General features: G+C 26.2%; 6 protein-coding genes and 1 non-coding gene across 16 annotated transcripts; 5 read left to right on the forward strand and 2 right to left on the reverse strand.

The window, feature by feature from the left end:
- The first annotated feature begins 110 nt into the window (after positions 1-110).
- Positions 111-1,316, forward strand: LOC124424908. The gene is made up of 2 exons (XM_046964498.1): positions 111-774; positions 1,000-1,316. Exons 1-2 carry the CDS (start codon positions 646-648, stop codon positions 1,249-1,251), a joined length of 381 nt encoding a protein of 126 aa, XP_046820454.1. The 5' UTR covers positions 111-645; the 3' UTR covers positions 1,252-1,316.
- Positions 1,317-1,573: 257 nt separating this feature from the next.
- Positions 1,574-3,014, reverse strand: LOC124424907 (mitochondrial import inner membrane translocase subunit Tim17-B). 2 transcript variants are annotated; one of them, XM_046964496.1, is made up of 2 exons: positions 2,861-3,014; positions 1,574-2,215 (listed from the first exon to the last, which is right to left on the reverse strand). In XM_046964496.1, the coding sequence occupies exon 2, from the start codon at positions 2,202-2,204 to the stop codon at positions 1,716-1,718; it is 489 nt and encodes a 162-aa protein (XP_046820452.1). In that variant the 5' UTR covers positions 2,205-2,215; positions 2,861-3,014; the 3' UTR covers positions 1,574-1,715. The 2 variants fall into 2 exon arrangements, with proteins under 2 accessions (XP_046820452.1, XP_046820453.1); XM_046964497.1 differs by lacking the exon at positions 2,861-3,014 and adding an exon at positions 2,559-2,698.
- Positions 2,614-5,356, forward strand: LOC124424905 (uncharacterized protein MG328-like). 2 transcript variants are annotated; one of them, XM_046964493.1, is made up of 6 exons: positions 2,614-2,750; positions 3,946-4,113; positions 4,195-4,296; positions 4,370-4,420; positions 4,503-4,817; positions 4,885-5,356. In XM_046964493.1, the coding sequence occupies exons 2-6, from the start codon at positions 3,949-3,951 to the stop codon at positions 5,110-5,112; spliced, it is 861 nt and encodes a 286-aa protein (XP_046820449.1). In that variant the 5' UTR covers positions 2,614-2,750; positions 3,946-3,948; the 3' UTR covers positions 5,113-5,356. The 2 variants fall into 2 exon arrangements, with proteins under 2 accessions (XP_046820449.1, XP_046820448.1); XM_046964492.1 differs by lacking the exon at positions 2,614-2,750 and adding an exon at positions 3,259-3,461.
- A 470-nt stretch (positions 5,357-5,826) lies between these two features.
- On the forward strand, positions 5,827-7,463 carry LOC124424906 (protein TRACHEARY ELEMENT DIFFERENTIATION-RELATED 7A-like). The gene is made up of 4 exons (XM_046964495.1): positions 5,827-5,972; positions 6,245-6,382; positions 6,521-6,826; positions 7,099-7,463. The coding sequence occupies exons 2-4, from the start codon at positions 6,275-6,277 to the stop codon at positions 7,393-7,395; spliced, it is 711 nt and encodes a 236-aa protein (XP_046820451.1). The 5' UTR covers positions 5,827-5,972; positions 6,245-6,274; the 3' UTR covers positions 7,396-7,463.
- A 1,778-nt stretch (positions 7,464-9,241) lies between these two features.
- Positions 9,242-12,027, forward strand: LOC124425012 (apidaecins type 22-like). 7 transcript variants are annotated; one of them, XM_046964747.1, is made up of 13 exons: positions 9,247-9,412; positions 9,635-9,735; positions 9,844-9,930; positions 10,011-10,070; positions 10,168-10,224; positions 10,324-10,383; positions 10,481-10,537; positions 10,637-10,696; positions 10,797-10,853; positions 10,953-11,012; positions 11,110-11,166; positions 11,266-11,340; positions 11,441-12,027. In XM_046964747.1, exons 2-13 carry the CDS (start codon positions 9,646-9,648, stop codon positions 11,471-11,473), a joined length of 753 nt encoding a protein of 250 aa, XP_046820703.1. In that variant the 5' UTR covers positions 9,247-9,412; positions 9,635-9,645; the 3' UTR covers positions 11,474-12,027. The 7 variants fall into 7 exon arrangements, with proteins under 7 accessions (XP_046820709.1, XP_046820706.1, XP_046820707.1 ...); XM_046964753.1 differs by lacking the exons at positions 10,953-11,012; positions 11,110-11,166 and having other exon boundaries at positions 9,242-9,412; XM_046964750.1 differs by lacking the exons at positions 10,797-10,853; positions 10,953-11,012 and having other exon boundaries at positions 9,244-9,412.
- Positions 12,028-12,398: 371 nt separating this feature from the next.
- On the forward strand, positions 12,399-12,471 carry Trnav-aac. Its single transcript has one exon. It is a non-coding gene; the product is annotated as a tRNA-Val (tRNA).
- Positions 12,472-12,837: 366 nt separating this feature from the next.
- On the reverse strand, positions 12,838-14,815 carry LOC124424862 (protein AAR2 homolog). 2 transcript variants are annotated; one of them, XM_046964409.1, is made up of 6 exons: positions 14,657-14,815; positions 14,261-14,437; positions 14,029-14,144; positions 13,787-13,940; positions 13,439-13,717; positions 12,838-13,329 (listed from the first exon to the last, which is right to left on the reverse strand). In XM_046964409.1, the coding sequence occupies exons 1-6, from the start codon at positions 14,671-14,673 to the stop codon at positions 12,921-12,923; spliced, it is 1,152 nt and encodes a 383-aa protein (XP_046820365.1). In that variant the 5' UTR covers positions 14,674-14,815; the 3' UTR covers positions 12,838-12,920. The 2 variants fall into 2 exon arrangements, with proteins under 2 accessions (XP_046820365.1, XP_046820366.1); XM_046964410.1 differs by lacking the exon at positions 14,657-14,815 and adding an exon at positions 14,510-14,555.
- Positions 14,816-14,847: the final 32 nt, after the last annotated feature.

A 14,847-nucleotide genomic window follows, 5' to 3' on the forward strand; every position in this document is an offset into this window, starting at 1 on the left:
GCGCCCATACACACAAACACAATAAACACGTACACACATCACACAATAAACACAGGATACACATCGTATTTATTAAATATATTTCTTTGTGGTATTTGTCTATTCTAAAAAAAAGAAAAAAAAAAAGAAAAAAAAAAAAAAATTAACGAAACCCTCTTCGTGCTTAAATATCGGTGTTGATTTTCTTAATGAAATATATATGTATATACTCATCTTTTTTTTTTCTTTTTTTTTTCGACAACGATTAATTATCCCTGTATGTAAGTAAATACATTAAAAATATGTAGAATTACTTCTCGATCTATCCCGGAATTACATGGCGTTTAGCATGAATGTAATACAACACAAAGTCACTCATTCTTGCAGAACGATTCGACGTCGATTGGTCAATGAATATTTGCCTACATAACACTGCCATCGTTTCGTCATTTTTGCCTCCTATTGGTTCGTCGCGATACAATACAACGACGGTAGCGCCATCTTATCAACCATAATGTAAATACAATATTCTAACCTCTTGTTTCAAATTACCTTCTTACTTGTGTCATTTCTTTTTTCTTTTTGGATGTATTTAGATATATTCTCATGATCAATTTATATCGTTTAAGAGGCATGATTGTAATTATAAATTTGAAACTTTAAAAAATGGATAAAGATATTAATACGAATAGAAAACTTAATGAGTGGATAAACTTTCAGAAACAACTTTTAGAAGAGAAAAATTTTCTCACAGATGTATTATCTAAACTTGACAAACAGATACACGCACTTCAGGTGAAATTATAGTTTAAAAAAAAGAAAAAAAAGAAAAAGTACCTTGATAGAAATCTCTCTTATTTCTGATTATAATAATAATAATAATGATAAAATGTTAAAAAAACATTTAAAAAAATAAATCTGAGAATTCAAAACTAATGAAATTATCACTAATGACAATATCAATTGAAATTAACTTTTCTGTAAAAATATAATTTCTAATTGAATTTATCAATGTCGCAGGTTGAACAGTTACACTTATTAAGTGTTATAAATACAAAAAGTAATGTCAGTGATATCTGCAAAGATACAGATCAAGTTTTATCTTTGCAACCAACAAATAGCGATCAGCCTACAAAACAAAAACCTCTAGATTTATCAGTACCTGTTTTAATGGATTTTAAAGAAGAAGAAAGTGAAGACGATAATTATGACGAACTGGATGATGAACTTGATGATGTACTAGATGACGAAATGGATGAACAATGGATGTAATGAACTAATGTCATCAAATCATTTTGTACATACATAGATTAAATAAAATGGACATACAAATTTAATTTGTACATAATTATTTGTAAATATATTAATAACCTCTAAATTGTTTTAATTGTTACTTTAATATTGTTGTTTGAATAATATAGTTGACTTATTATCATATATACATCAACAATCAGAAAGCATAAGTATGACCTAATAAAAACACTACTTTAATATGATTTTTGAATTACTAAAGACAAAATAAAATGTTCACATTGTACACACATTGTCATTATCTTTTGATCATATAAAGGGTATGGAAAAACTGATCAAAAAATATTCTTTATCTTAGATGATTATTGTATACAAGACTGCCAAAAAATAAAGAACAAATCCATACTTCTCTATTTTGCTAATAACTAAACATTGGTATTCAATTATTATGTTAAGTTTTTATAAATCTAGCATATTCCTCCCTATTATGAAGGATATCCTTGCGGCACTGGACCAACATGTGAAGGATCCTCTACAAATGCTGGTGGCTGAAATTGCTCTGCTTGAAACCGTGTGAAAAATATTCCTACACCTTCTATCAAAGCAAGTAAAACTCCTCCAATTAAAGCACTACCAGCCATAGTAGGCAATCCACTCCTAGCAGCTAGAACTCCACCGGTTGCTGCACCACTAATTATAGAATTCCAAGGATCTTCTTTTTTTCTATAGTGTATTAATGTGCAATCGATCATAGAAAATACTCCACCCCATATAGCAAAATTTCCTGCTATAATTGGAGCACGTTGTTTAATAGCCATAAAACTGCCTACTAAACGCCTTTTAAAACCACTGGGTGCATTACGAAAACCCTTTACACTTTGAAAAACAGCTCCACCAATTACACCCATAGTAAATGCACCACCGCAGTCATCTATTATTCTCCAGGGACATGGCTCTCTTACATATTCTTCCATTCTTTAGCAATCTGAATAAAAACAATAGTAATATAATAATGTAAAAATATATGTATATATACATATACACGTATTTATACTCTTACAAATATACAGATAATTTAAATTAAAGATACATATGAGATCATAAATCAATACTATATATCATATCATATCTATATACAATTTTAATTATAAAATGTTACAATATTATCATTGATCTATGCTATATGATATTAAATAATTTATGTCACTGCGATTAGTAACACTAGTTTACTTAACACGATTGAAATAATTTATAGTTAATTGTATTAATAACTATTATTTAACATGAAAATAATGTATATATACTAAAATTGCGTAAACTGTACTAACCTCTAAAATTTCATTTCATATTTTTAGATTCTTAATTTTCCAGTCGAAACGACAAGACAAAATGAAAATTTGCAAAGCGAATATTCGAGAATTTATTATACTATATTTAATATAATGTTACATACAATTTATTATATATGTCTAAAATATAAATACACGTAAATCAATGTGTTTTTGATTACGAAGAAAAACGTGAGTTCAAAGTAAGGTTATGTGAGCAAAACTTAATGTCATCTCGCGTAAAATAATCTTTAATGATATATGCTTTGTAGAAAAATATATAACATTTTTTAATTACTTACTTAATATTTTGCTTGATGTATTTCCTTCTTAATACACACTATTTTATAATAATCCCTACGAAAGAACTACCGCAACCACTATTATAAAATTCATGTACACGGTGTCGACATAGACAATATAACAAGGAACTTGATCGGAAAACTAAAGACAAATTTTTATCTAAGAAAACGAACGATAATATTTTATCCAATCGAATATGCAGAAATTCAATTAACATGATGTTACACTTCTTTAAATCACTCTTTATTATTATTTATAAACATATAAAATTTTTTGTATCATTTTGTAATTAAATTCAAATAATTATAAAAATATATATAGTGGGAAGAAGCTATTAAAAATAATTTTTGCATTAATGGAGAAACTACAAGCGAAATTTTCTTAACAAAATTTATAATGATTTGAAATTCAATATTTGATACAAAAATAACTATAGAAATTCATTTAGAAAATTTATATTCTCTCTCTCTACTGAACCAATACGAAGTACGCATGGCCAAGTATTTTTTAAAGTTTAAAATAGAAGGAGCGGGCAATGTCCAAAAATACATCGTATTTCTAGCTAGTCCTTGATATCCAGTACTTTGGAATGATAATTGAGTATGTATCGTAATAAAATTTCTTTTTAAATTGCTAATATTTGTATACATTTATATAATACTTATATAAATTATTCATTTTATTATATCTATTTATTTTTATCGATAAATAATATAATATCAAATTATATGCTCATATATTTATTTCAATTATTATAACAATCACACACTTATTTCAATTATTGTAATATTCTATCTTTGCATTGACACAAATATTAAATATTATACTTCAATGAAAAGTTATTTGTTAAAATATATATATATATATATATATATATATATATATATATATATAAAATATTTTATTTTATACAAAAAACATTGATTTACATATATGATTCATATTCATATTTAAATCAATGTTTTTTGTATAAAATAAAATATTTTTCTTTTAGTTGTTTCCATAGTGATACTAAAACTCTTGTGTACACAAAACTTCGTACATGGTTTCAAATAAAAGAAAAATATAAATAATTATTTTACAGAAAATGTCAGAAATCCAAGAATGTTCTTCTGTTGGATGTGTATCCGTAGATAATATAACAAATAATAATGAAAATGATCTATCAAAAGTGATTACTCCTTTAGAAGAAACAAGGAATAAAATTGTTGACAAGGATCCTGTTAAAGTACAAGAGGATATAACAAAACTGGTAAATATAATATAATATTAGATAAATTATAAATATATCTTGTGTGTAGAAATCATTTGAATTTATCTACACATTATTTAGAATGATACTACAATATCCAACGCTTCAAATATTTCAAATAAAGATGATCTCATATTAAAGTCAATATCAGATGCAGTTGCTGTTAAGGATGAATCTTATGAGGTAAAAAAAATGTTATTGGTAGTATCAATTAGTATTTGTTATCTAATTGTAATTTTGTAATTATTATACATAGGTAAGCAAAGGCAAGAACGAGTTGATATGCAAGTTAGAGGTAGAAGTAAAGGTAATTAAAATTTCAAAAGTTGATAATTGATTTAATAATAGTTGGTAATTGACTTAATATTATAATTTATTTTTATTATTAGGAAAGAACGATCGAACGAGATATGTATCAAAGAAAATTAGCAGAAGTTGAACAAAAGTTAACTGATTTCGAAACATCGATTGCTATGACTATTAAAAGTGCTGATAATAATGAGAATGTTCCACATGTAACACTGACAAAATTAAAAAATAAATTAACAGAGACAATAATGCAATTAGAAGATCGTGGAGTTATTGTAGCTAATCAAGAGAAACAGATCAATGCTCTTAATGTACAAGTATCAACATTGAAAGAAGTAGTAGCTATTACAAGAGATCTTTTGCAAATTCGTAATACAGAAGTTAAACATTTACAGGTATATTTTATATTTGAAAGTTATATATAAAAGAAAATGTCTAATTTGAATTTGTTTTATTTTATAGGCAGAAGTTGATAATATGGAAGCACGAATTGCTGAAGAACGTGAAAAACACAATATGATGATGTCCAGAATGGATGATGCTGTACGATTAAATTCTGATTTAAAGAAAGAATATGAGACACAATTAAATCTTTTTAAAGACTTACGTATAAAATACGACGAAAAAATAAATTTACTTTCGGAAGAAAAACGAGCGCTTGAATTAGCAAATCAGTCTACAAACAATTAAATAGAAAAATAAACAAAAAATTAAAGTCCGAAAAAAATAAAACATATAACAGAAACCTTCATGAGATATTATGTTTATGTATATTTACAAATTTCTAATTCTAAAAGCTACATGTATAATTATAGATACAAAATCACAAATAAAGATCAAAAATACATGTTAATGTGTGATGCATAATAATAGAAAATTATTTAATTTATTGTAAATCATAATTGTGTTAAATTAAAAGATGATGTAACAATGACACATTTTGCAACATGTATCTTTCCATTGATAATAGATAAGATTTGAAATTTATAAAAGATTCCGCGTATAAAGATAATGATTTTAACTAATTTGTTTTGGCTGATAATAGATATATCTTCATCACTGATTATCCATGTAAAGAAATAGAAAAAGTTGCTAAATTTTTCATCTAAACAATGTAAATAGATCTTTAAAAATTTCTGCATTTTTTGTAAGTATTGTATATTTTCATTGTTTGATGCATTATTTAGTTAGTAGATCTATTATTTATTACAACCAATAGAAAATTGTTTGAATAGTTTAATTTAAAAGATTTGTTTTCTTATTATAAAAACACATTTTGTACAATCATATTAAAAAATAAAAATAAAAATAAAAAAGAAAAAGTTTTCAGAAATAATCTGTCTTTTATATATAAACAAAATTAAGTATTTATTGAGGATTTTTATCATTTACTTTATCTTATTGATGGACTGATATAATGCAAGATTGTAGAGAGATAGTAGTTGAATACAAAAATAAATCGATAAAAGGAAGATAAACTGGTACTTTAAAGTGGTATAAATATAGAAAAGAAATTTCAGAAATTTAGTAGAACCATTAAAGAAGTTCAGGTAAGACTTAATTGTATTTATCTGCAAAATAATCATAATAAGATACTTTTTCTACTGTTAATAAAATTATATTTATATATTTTTTTGAATTTATGTGTGCACTTTGAAAATCTAAGCATGTATTTAATAATTATGTGTATACGAAAAAGACATTTAAAAAATATGTAACTTTCGATTTTTATTAATACTCTTATACTAAATTGTTAACTATTATATATTATACATACTTTTGAATAGTGCTTTTTAATTAATATGTTCATTTTATTTTGCAGATTTATGGCTTCTTCAAATTGGTTAACAAGATGAATAAGATTTTTATTTTGCTATCATTAGCATTATTCTGCGTTGCCGCGCAATCGGCTTTAGTAGAACCGAAAGTAGACATAGAAATTGTAGAAGGCAATGAAAAGGTAAAACAATATATATATATATATATATATACATTTTTTATATGATCATTTTTTAAAGAATACACTTTTATTCATTATTTTCTATCATATTCTTTTTCTTCGACAGATTAGTAATAATCATATTAATTCATTTTCCAGAATCTTGTCGGTATTGACAATATAAATGAATCAGATGAATCCGAATTAGAAGAATCTAACGAAGAGGAATTTGACGAAGAAGAATCTGACGAAGAGGAATTTGACGAACTTAAACGACCACCACACGGCCGACCTACCAGACGACCACCACACGGCCGACCTACCAAACGACCACCACACGGCCGTCCTACCAGACGACCACCACACGGCCGACCTACCAGACGACCACCACACGGCCGACCTACCAGACGACCACCACACGGCCGACCTACCAGACGACCACCACATCACGGACACTCAGAAGAGGTAGAAAAATATAATTAATACTTAAATAGAAATAAAATATGCAATCATTTTTATAATCATTAAAATAATTTTTCGATAGACAATCTTTTTTATTGACTTATAAGCAATAAAAAAAAATTGCTTATACCAATATATTTTATTTACGTATTTCTTTATCAATTCTAAATTGCCTTTATTATCTATATGATCTTAAGGAACAAGTCTTTTTTTATCTTCACATTCTTTTTCTCCTATAGATTTTCTTCTAGTAATCGTAATAATTAATTTTTCAGGAGTTTGAATATATACCTGTCGCTTCCGACTTAGAAGAATTCATTGAAAATGAAGTTGAAGACTACCGTCGACCACCATCTCACAAACGTCCACCACCACCACCACCATCTCACAAACGTCCACCACCACCACCATCAAAGAAACATCCACCCCCACCCCCACCCCCACCACCACCACCACCACCACACAGAAGACCACCACCACCACCACCACATAGAAGACCACCACCACCACCACCACCTCAAAGACGTCCACCACTGTCATTAGACGAATCTGTTGAACCAATCACTGTTTAAATATCATTTATGCAACTTAAATGGACCGTTATATGAACAAATATAAATTGAATTAATCTTGCACATAATATGTTGTATTTTCTTCATTACCAATAATTCCGAAAGATTTTCTAATTTAATATATATATATATATATATATATATATATATATATATATATATATGTATATATACATATGGTGTCATTTAAAAAATGATATCATTTAAATCCGATTAACAAATAAAGGGATAAATGCAAAACAAGTGGTTTATTTGAATATAATTAGTCTCCAAATTTACTTATTTGTTATTGATATTTTCCATTAAATAAGAACGATAAGAAACTTCATCAAAGCTTGTATAATAAGCAATATACATTCATATAAGTGTAATAAAAATTTGCTATATCTATATACAAGGACATAAAAAGATAATCGAGGAAGTGTATAAGTTTGTCTAAATTCAGGGGCGGCAATTGCAAATGTTATCTACGTAAATAATATATTACAGTACCACAGAGATTAAATGTACTTGGGAAATTCCATGATCAACTCATTAGCTTTGATTCATACTAATGATATATATTAATCATAAATAAGATATAATTAATAAAGTTTATCACAAGTCACTGATAACAGGAAAGTTTATATGAAATTAATAAAGTGAGATTAGTAAAGAGAAAGTTTATATGAGAGTAAACATGTTTGTCGCTTCGAATCAAAATATTTTTCAAAGAAATTTTCTTTTCGTTTATGCATACATTATTTTTGTGTGCAAAATTAATTTAAAATTAAAGAAAAAAAAAAGAAAAATTATTAATTAATTTGTAATCATATTTGCTAAAAAACATTTTCTTATTACTCCTATAATTTCTTTTTCAATCAAAAATATTTTTCAAAATATATGAAGTTTCATAACTCATAATAAAATTATGGTGACAGTTCAAGTTCAAGATAAAATAAAAAAAAAAAAAAAAGAAGATTGGCACAAAAATAAAATGTTTCATTTGAAGAAATATAATTTTTAATATCTATATATACATTTTTAATTATATCTCTGTTTATAAAATTTAATCTATCTAATCGAATATTTGTAAGCATTGATAATTTCATGATTTTATCATTTCTATATCACTTACATAATTCGTACATTTTGTATCTCTTTTATCTATTATTTTATTATTGATTAAAACTATCAGTTTATCGATCTATCAATAATAACAATCGTATCTTTAACACATTTTTGACCGATAATGTGTCAAGAGTATAATCACAAATGTACTTATGCTACTTACGTAATTATTGAAAGAAAAAGTCACGTTGCTACGGTATTGTTTATATTATTGTGGATAGTATTTGTCTAATTCGGACATTATCAATTTTTTTGATTTTTTAATATTTTAATAACGATTTTAATTCAATTATGAAACATAGCCGATGTGAAATGGGTATTACTTTTTATATATAGCAACTGGCCAACGATGTATTAATTACTTAATTACTTCTTTTTCGAATATTAATGTATATCTCTCATAATAGAATAAATTTATAAATATTAAAGCACACAAATTATTAATCGACGACACAGTATCGACTTATAACTTGTGTAACATAAATATTATAAAATTTTATCGTAAATTATAATATCGTATATCAGAATTTTATTTACAATAAAAGATTATGTAACATATTATAAAATTTTATCGTAAATTGTAATATCGTATATCATAACGTTATTTATAATAAAAAATTTGATAGTGGGGAATCCTTGAAATAACATCAATAATAAGAAGTAATAAAACAGTGATTTGCTTCTACGTTCTAGGAATTACGATCAAATCGTAATCAGCTATTTAGTATTACAAAGAGACAGAGACGTATGGTAATCAAATTTCAGTGGTTCCCCGATATTCATTATAGATGCCAATACACAGTGAGTATATCAAACTAACGGAGAGAGGAATAAGTATAAAAGCGATATTATGAGCCTTGTAGAGACATCATTTTCTTATAAACTTTCGTCTAGATAGCAACTAAGGGTAAGCAACAATTTTTAATTATATATATGACATAATATAACACACGATAAAAATATTATCATATATGTATATGTAAAATTCACACGAATTAAATTTTTATAATAATACGTAATCATAGTTTCATAGTAATGGTTGATATTTCAAAAATATAAATCAAACGAATAAATATACATCAGATCGAAATAAACATATTATATAAAATATTGACATTATTCTTTCCAGACTCGAGAAAAATGAGAAGCTTAGCAATAAAAGCGGCTTTAGCTGCTATGCTTGTTATCGTAGTTAATGGAGAAACGTTCAAATTAAATTCGGCATACCCGGTAAGTATACGGAAAATACAAATTATAAAATAACAGGATTAGAGATAATTTAAATGTACGATTAATAGATTTCTAATATAGTCATGTCTTTTTCTTTATATATATTAGCAAGCCGTTATCGTGAAAGAGACTGAAATTCATCATCAAAATCTTCAAGTACCCGAACTTCAAGAATATCAAAAACAATTTGACGTGGTAAACATAAACGCGAATATATATATCAATTCATGAAGTAATTTATTTATATTAATATTACATTAATTTTTAAATTTTAGCGTAAACGCCGTGAAGCTGATCCTGAACCTCAAAGGCCAAGACCACAAGCTCCACAACCGGTAAGAACCAAAATAATATGTAACAGGAAGAATACTTAAATATGAGCTATATGTGTTAAAATTAAATGATTAATATCATTTTATTTTCATATTTAAGAGAACTGTACCTTCTCGACCAAGACCTCAACAAGTACCTCCGCGTCCGCCACATCCGGTAAGGATAAAAAAAATTATAATTAACAGGAAAAATATTCTAATTTTCTTAAATGTACCACAATGAATGGATTAATGTCATTTCATTTTCATATTTTAGAGACTTCGTCGTGAAGCTGATCCTGAACCTCAAAGGCCAAGACCACAAGTTCCACAACCGGTAATAACCAAAATTATATGTAACAAGAAGAATACTTAAATATGAGCTATATGTGTTAAAATTAAATGATTAATATCATTTTATTTTCATATTTAAGAGAACTGTACCTTCTCGACCAAGACCTCAACAAGTACCTCCGCGTCCACCACACCCGGTAAGAATAAAAAAAATTATAATTAACAGGAAAAATATTCTAATTTTGTTAAATGTACCACAATGAATGGATTAATGTCATTTCATTTTCATATTTCAGAGACTTCGTCGTGAAGCTGATCCTGAGCCTCAAAGACCAAGACCACAAGTTCCACTTCCGGTAATAATAACCAAAATTATATGTAACAGGAAGAATACTTAAATATGAGCTATATGTGTTACAATTAAATGATTAATATCATTTTATTTTCATATTTAAGAGGCCTGTACCTTTTCGACCAAGACCCCAACAAGTTCCTCCGCGTCCACCACACCCGGTAAGGATAAGAAAAATTATAATTAACAGGAAAAATATTCTAATTTTCTTAAATGTACCACAATGAATGGATTAATGTCATTTCATTTTCATATTTTAGAGACTTCGTCGTGAAACTGATCCTGAACCTCAAAGGCCAAGACCACAAGTTCCACAACCGGTAATAACCAAAATTATATGTAACAGGAAGAATACTTAAATATGAGCTATATGTGTTACAATTAAATGATTAATATCATTTTATTTTCATATTTAAGGGGATTGTACTTCTTGGACCAAAATTCCAACAAATTCATATGCGTGTACCACTCCAGGTAAGAATAAGAAAAATTATAATTAACAGGAAAAATATTCTAATTTTCTTAAATGTACCACAATGAATGGATCAATGTCATTTCATTTTCATATTTCAGAGACTTCGTCGTGAAGCTGATCCTGAATCTCAAAAACCAAGACCCCAACAAGTTCCTCCGCGTCCGCCACACCCGGTAAGGATAACAAAAATTATAATTAACAAAAAAAATATTCAAGTATGAGTTACATGTATCACAATGAATGGATCAATATCATTTCATTTTCATATTTCAGAGACTTCGTCGTGAAGCTGTTACTGAGTCTTAAAGACCAAAAATTTAACAAAATATTCTACGTCCTTTACACTTGGTAATAATATTATCGTTAATTAGAACAACCTTTAATAAAAATTATCACATATTTTTCTGTATAATGTTTTATTCTTCTCCATGATGATAAATAATATTATTTGTTAAATTTTATTTGATATAACGGTAGCTCAAGAACAAGTTAAAATAAGACAATAAAATCCAAATATAGAAATTTTATTATCTCGTAGATATCGAATATTGATCTGATAGGTAAATAGAAATTAATGATGCCAATTTACATTTATTCGAATAATAGTTTTATATAATATTCTCAAAAAAAAAGGCATTATCTCGAACTCAAAAATCTAATCTCAATCTGATATAATATCTAAGTATACATAGATAATAAGATTATATAATATATTTAATTAAAAATAATTTAAATAAATATATATATTTATGTTTACATAACATGCATGTATTGTCTATTACGTAGAAAATAATCTATGCGTATTAGAACATTAATTAAGGAAAATTGTTAAATTGCAATAAATATAAAATACACAAATATTTTTGTTTCTTTTAATTAATTGTATTTAACAAGTATACTTATGCAGCAACAAAAATACTTTTTAATATTTAAATTAAAATTTTTATTGATTGAATTAAATTTTTATTAAAATTTTAAATGAAAATTAAAGCTTATTTGTAAATTCAAAATATTATAAAATATTTTGAAATAACAACAAAGTAAAAAAAAAAATAAAAACAATCAGTAACTTGCAAATCTAACTGCAGATAGCTTGCCCTGTTTTACCATATAAGCGATGACTAATAACTGATCATGTCTACATATACAATATAGATATATATCTTTAAAACAGACTTATATAAAACTGATAAAAAATATATTTTTATTAAATAAAATAATAAACACCATTGTTTCCGTGGTGTAGTGGTTATCACATCCGCCTAACACGCGGAAGGTCTCCGGTTCGATCCCGGGCGGAAACAATTTTTTTTTATTCATTCAAATAATAACATAAAACAAAATAATTCAGATATATATATTATTAAAAAATTTCAAATTTGATATTTTCATCCTCCTTTATACTCCTTTAATAAATCAAATCTTTCATTATTGTTATTGTTTATACGACTTTTCTATTCAATGTTATCGGATAAATTTAAAAAAAAAACTAAATTTTTTAAGAAAACAGAAATAAAAGTTTGAACAGTATCTTATACGAAATATACGTAAGATCTATAATTTATTTACAATATATATATATATATATATATATATATATATATATATATATATATATATATATATTAACTAATTGGCAATATATAATTAATTTATGTCCATACAAAATGTACTGTAAAAGAATTTAATTTATATTTTACAATTTTTTCTTCTTTTCATTATATTCATTTTTATGAACAATACGTTATAATGCTTATTCTAGAGAAACAACAACTGGTGCCTCATCTTCGTTATCACATTGTAAATTTGTAAAGTCCCACCTAAACTTTTTAGTTAATCGATCACGAACTCGTACTGCGTTACACTTTAAACTACCATCAATGTCAGAATTAAGCTCAATGTTTGCAAAAAGCTTACGTAAGCTTTGATAAACAAAATTGTTGCTAGTGACAATATCCCATAATATATCTTCTGGAATGTACGATAATTGAACTTCTATAACTTTCAAGAATTCCATATAAATATAGCGATGAGATGATATTGCTGAATCTACTCCACAAATCAATGATATAAGTTTTTTCCAATGCTCAAAGGCGTCCAAATTTTGGCCAACCAAAAGACAAACAAAAGCAAGTTGTATTTCTCCAATTATTTCTATAGGTCTGTAAAAATATTTTTATACATACATATATATATATATAATGTTATATAAATAATATTAAAATGTGATTTAAGAATTCTACAAAATAATAAAGTAGATGTTGATCATACTGTTTCAATTTATTAAGCACAATGTCCAAAACATAACTGGAATCAAGAGAATGTTTTGTGATCTCTGTCGGAGTTGCCCCATCAGGATAATGTTTCTCAGGCAATTGTGATAATCTCAGTTCTGTGCCAGGTATTGGTTTTAAGTCAGGTAACAGTTGTTCTTCTTTTTCTTCAACTGTAAATCTAGTTTTGTCTGTTTTTTTTCTTTGTATAAGATCTCCTCCACGTGGTCTTAAAGCATCGCTACATGGTTCCAATTCTAAAGCCGAATGTACAAAACTAAAAAATGAAAATAATTAAAAAGTACAAAAGAGAAGAGAATATACATGAACAGAATATATTATTTACCCACAAACAGGTGCACAACGTTCTATTAAAAGATAATCAATTTTATCAGTCAATTCATTCCATCCTTTCCAAATATTATAAGGATAAGGACCAAGAAATTTATCTAAATCTTTTAAGTTTTCTTTGAGACTTTGAACCAAATTTTCAGGAACAGCTACACATCAAATGATATAAAAGAATAATTGTATTATAAAAAAAAAATATATAACAAATGAATTTAACATAATAATAAAGTATCCTACGTTCTGAACTGATTTCTTCCTTTGACTGATCCCATCGTTTTACCATAAATTCAGCTTTTTCAAATACATGAAGAAAACCTATTTTAGGTGATGTTTCGCCAAATTTATTTACTGCGCTATAAAAAGATTTACAATGTATATAATAAATTTTAATATACCTATCAATCTATATCCAACATATAGATTAATGACAACTAACATACATAGATAGCTAAAAAAATATATAAATCACCTATAATGCACATAATGAAATCCTGGAGGTATCATTTTAATACCTTTAAACTTATTTCCAACATTCCAAGACTTTAAATCTATTCCAAATTCTGTATCCACAGGTACATCAAGTACAACTAATGTAGCACCTTCGAATAATAACCTTCGTGCAATGGTTTGATCCATTTCTATCCTACTACAGGACATATTGTTTTCTTTGAATGTTTATTACGCACTATCTTTCATGAAATTAATAATGTATATTTACATCATTGATAAAATGATATTCGTTTTGATTTCAATTTGTTATTAACAAATAATTATTCAATTGTTAACAATTTAATATGATAAATTAAAGAATTAATATATGTACACACATAAGTAACTTGTAAGGTAAATTATAAACATATTTAACCTCAAAATTTCGATCATTTTACTGAAAAATCGTAATATAGCAATTAAAAATTTCAATATAATTTTTAATTTAGAAAATTTTATAATCAACTAGAAACATCGAAACTAAAATTAATTTTTAATTATGACTAGCAAATTAGCTCTCCATTTTACTTCAAAGTTTATAAAACGCAACTACATGCGTTACAAATG

Source organism: Vespa crabro, chromosome 6 (assembly GCF_910589235.1).
Source record: "Vespa crabro chromosome 6, iyVesCrab1.2, whole genome shotgun sequence".
Taxonomy (NCBI): Eukaryota; Metazoa; Arthropoda; class Insecta; order Hymenoptera; family Vespidae; genus Vespa; species Vespa crabro.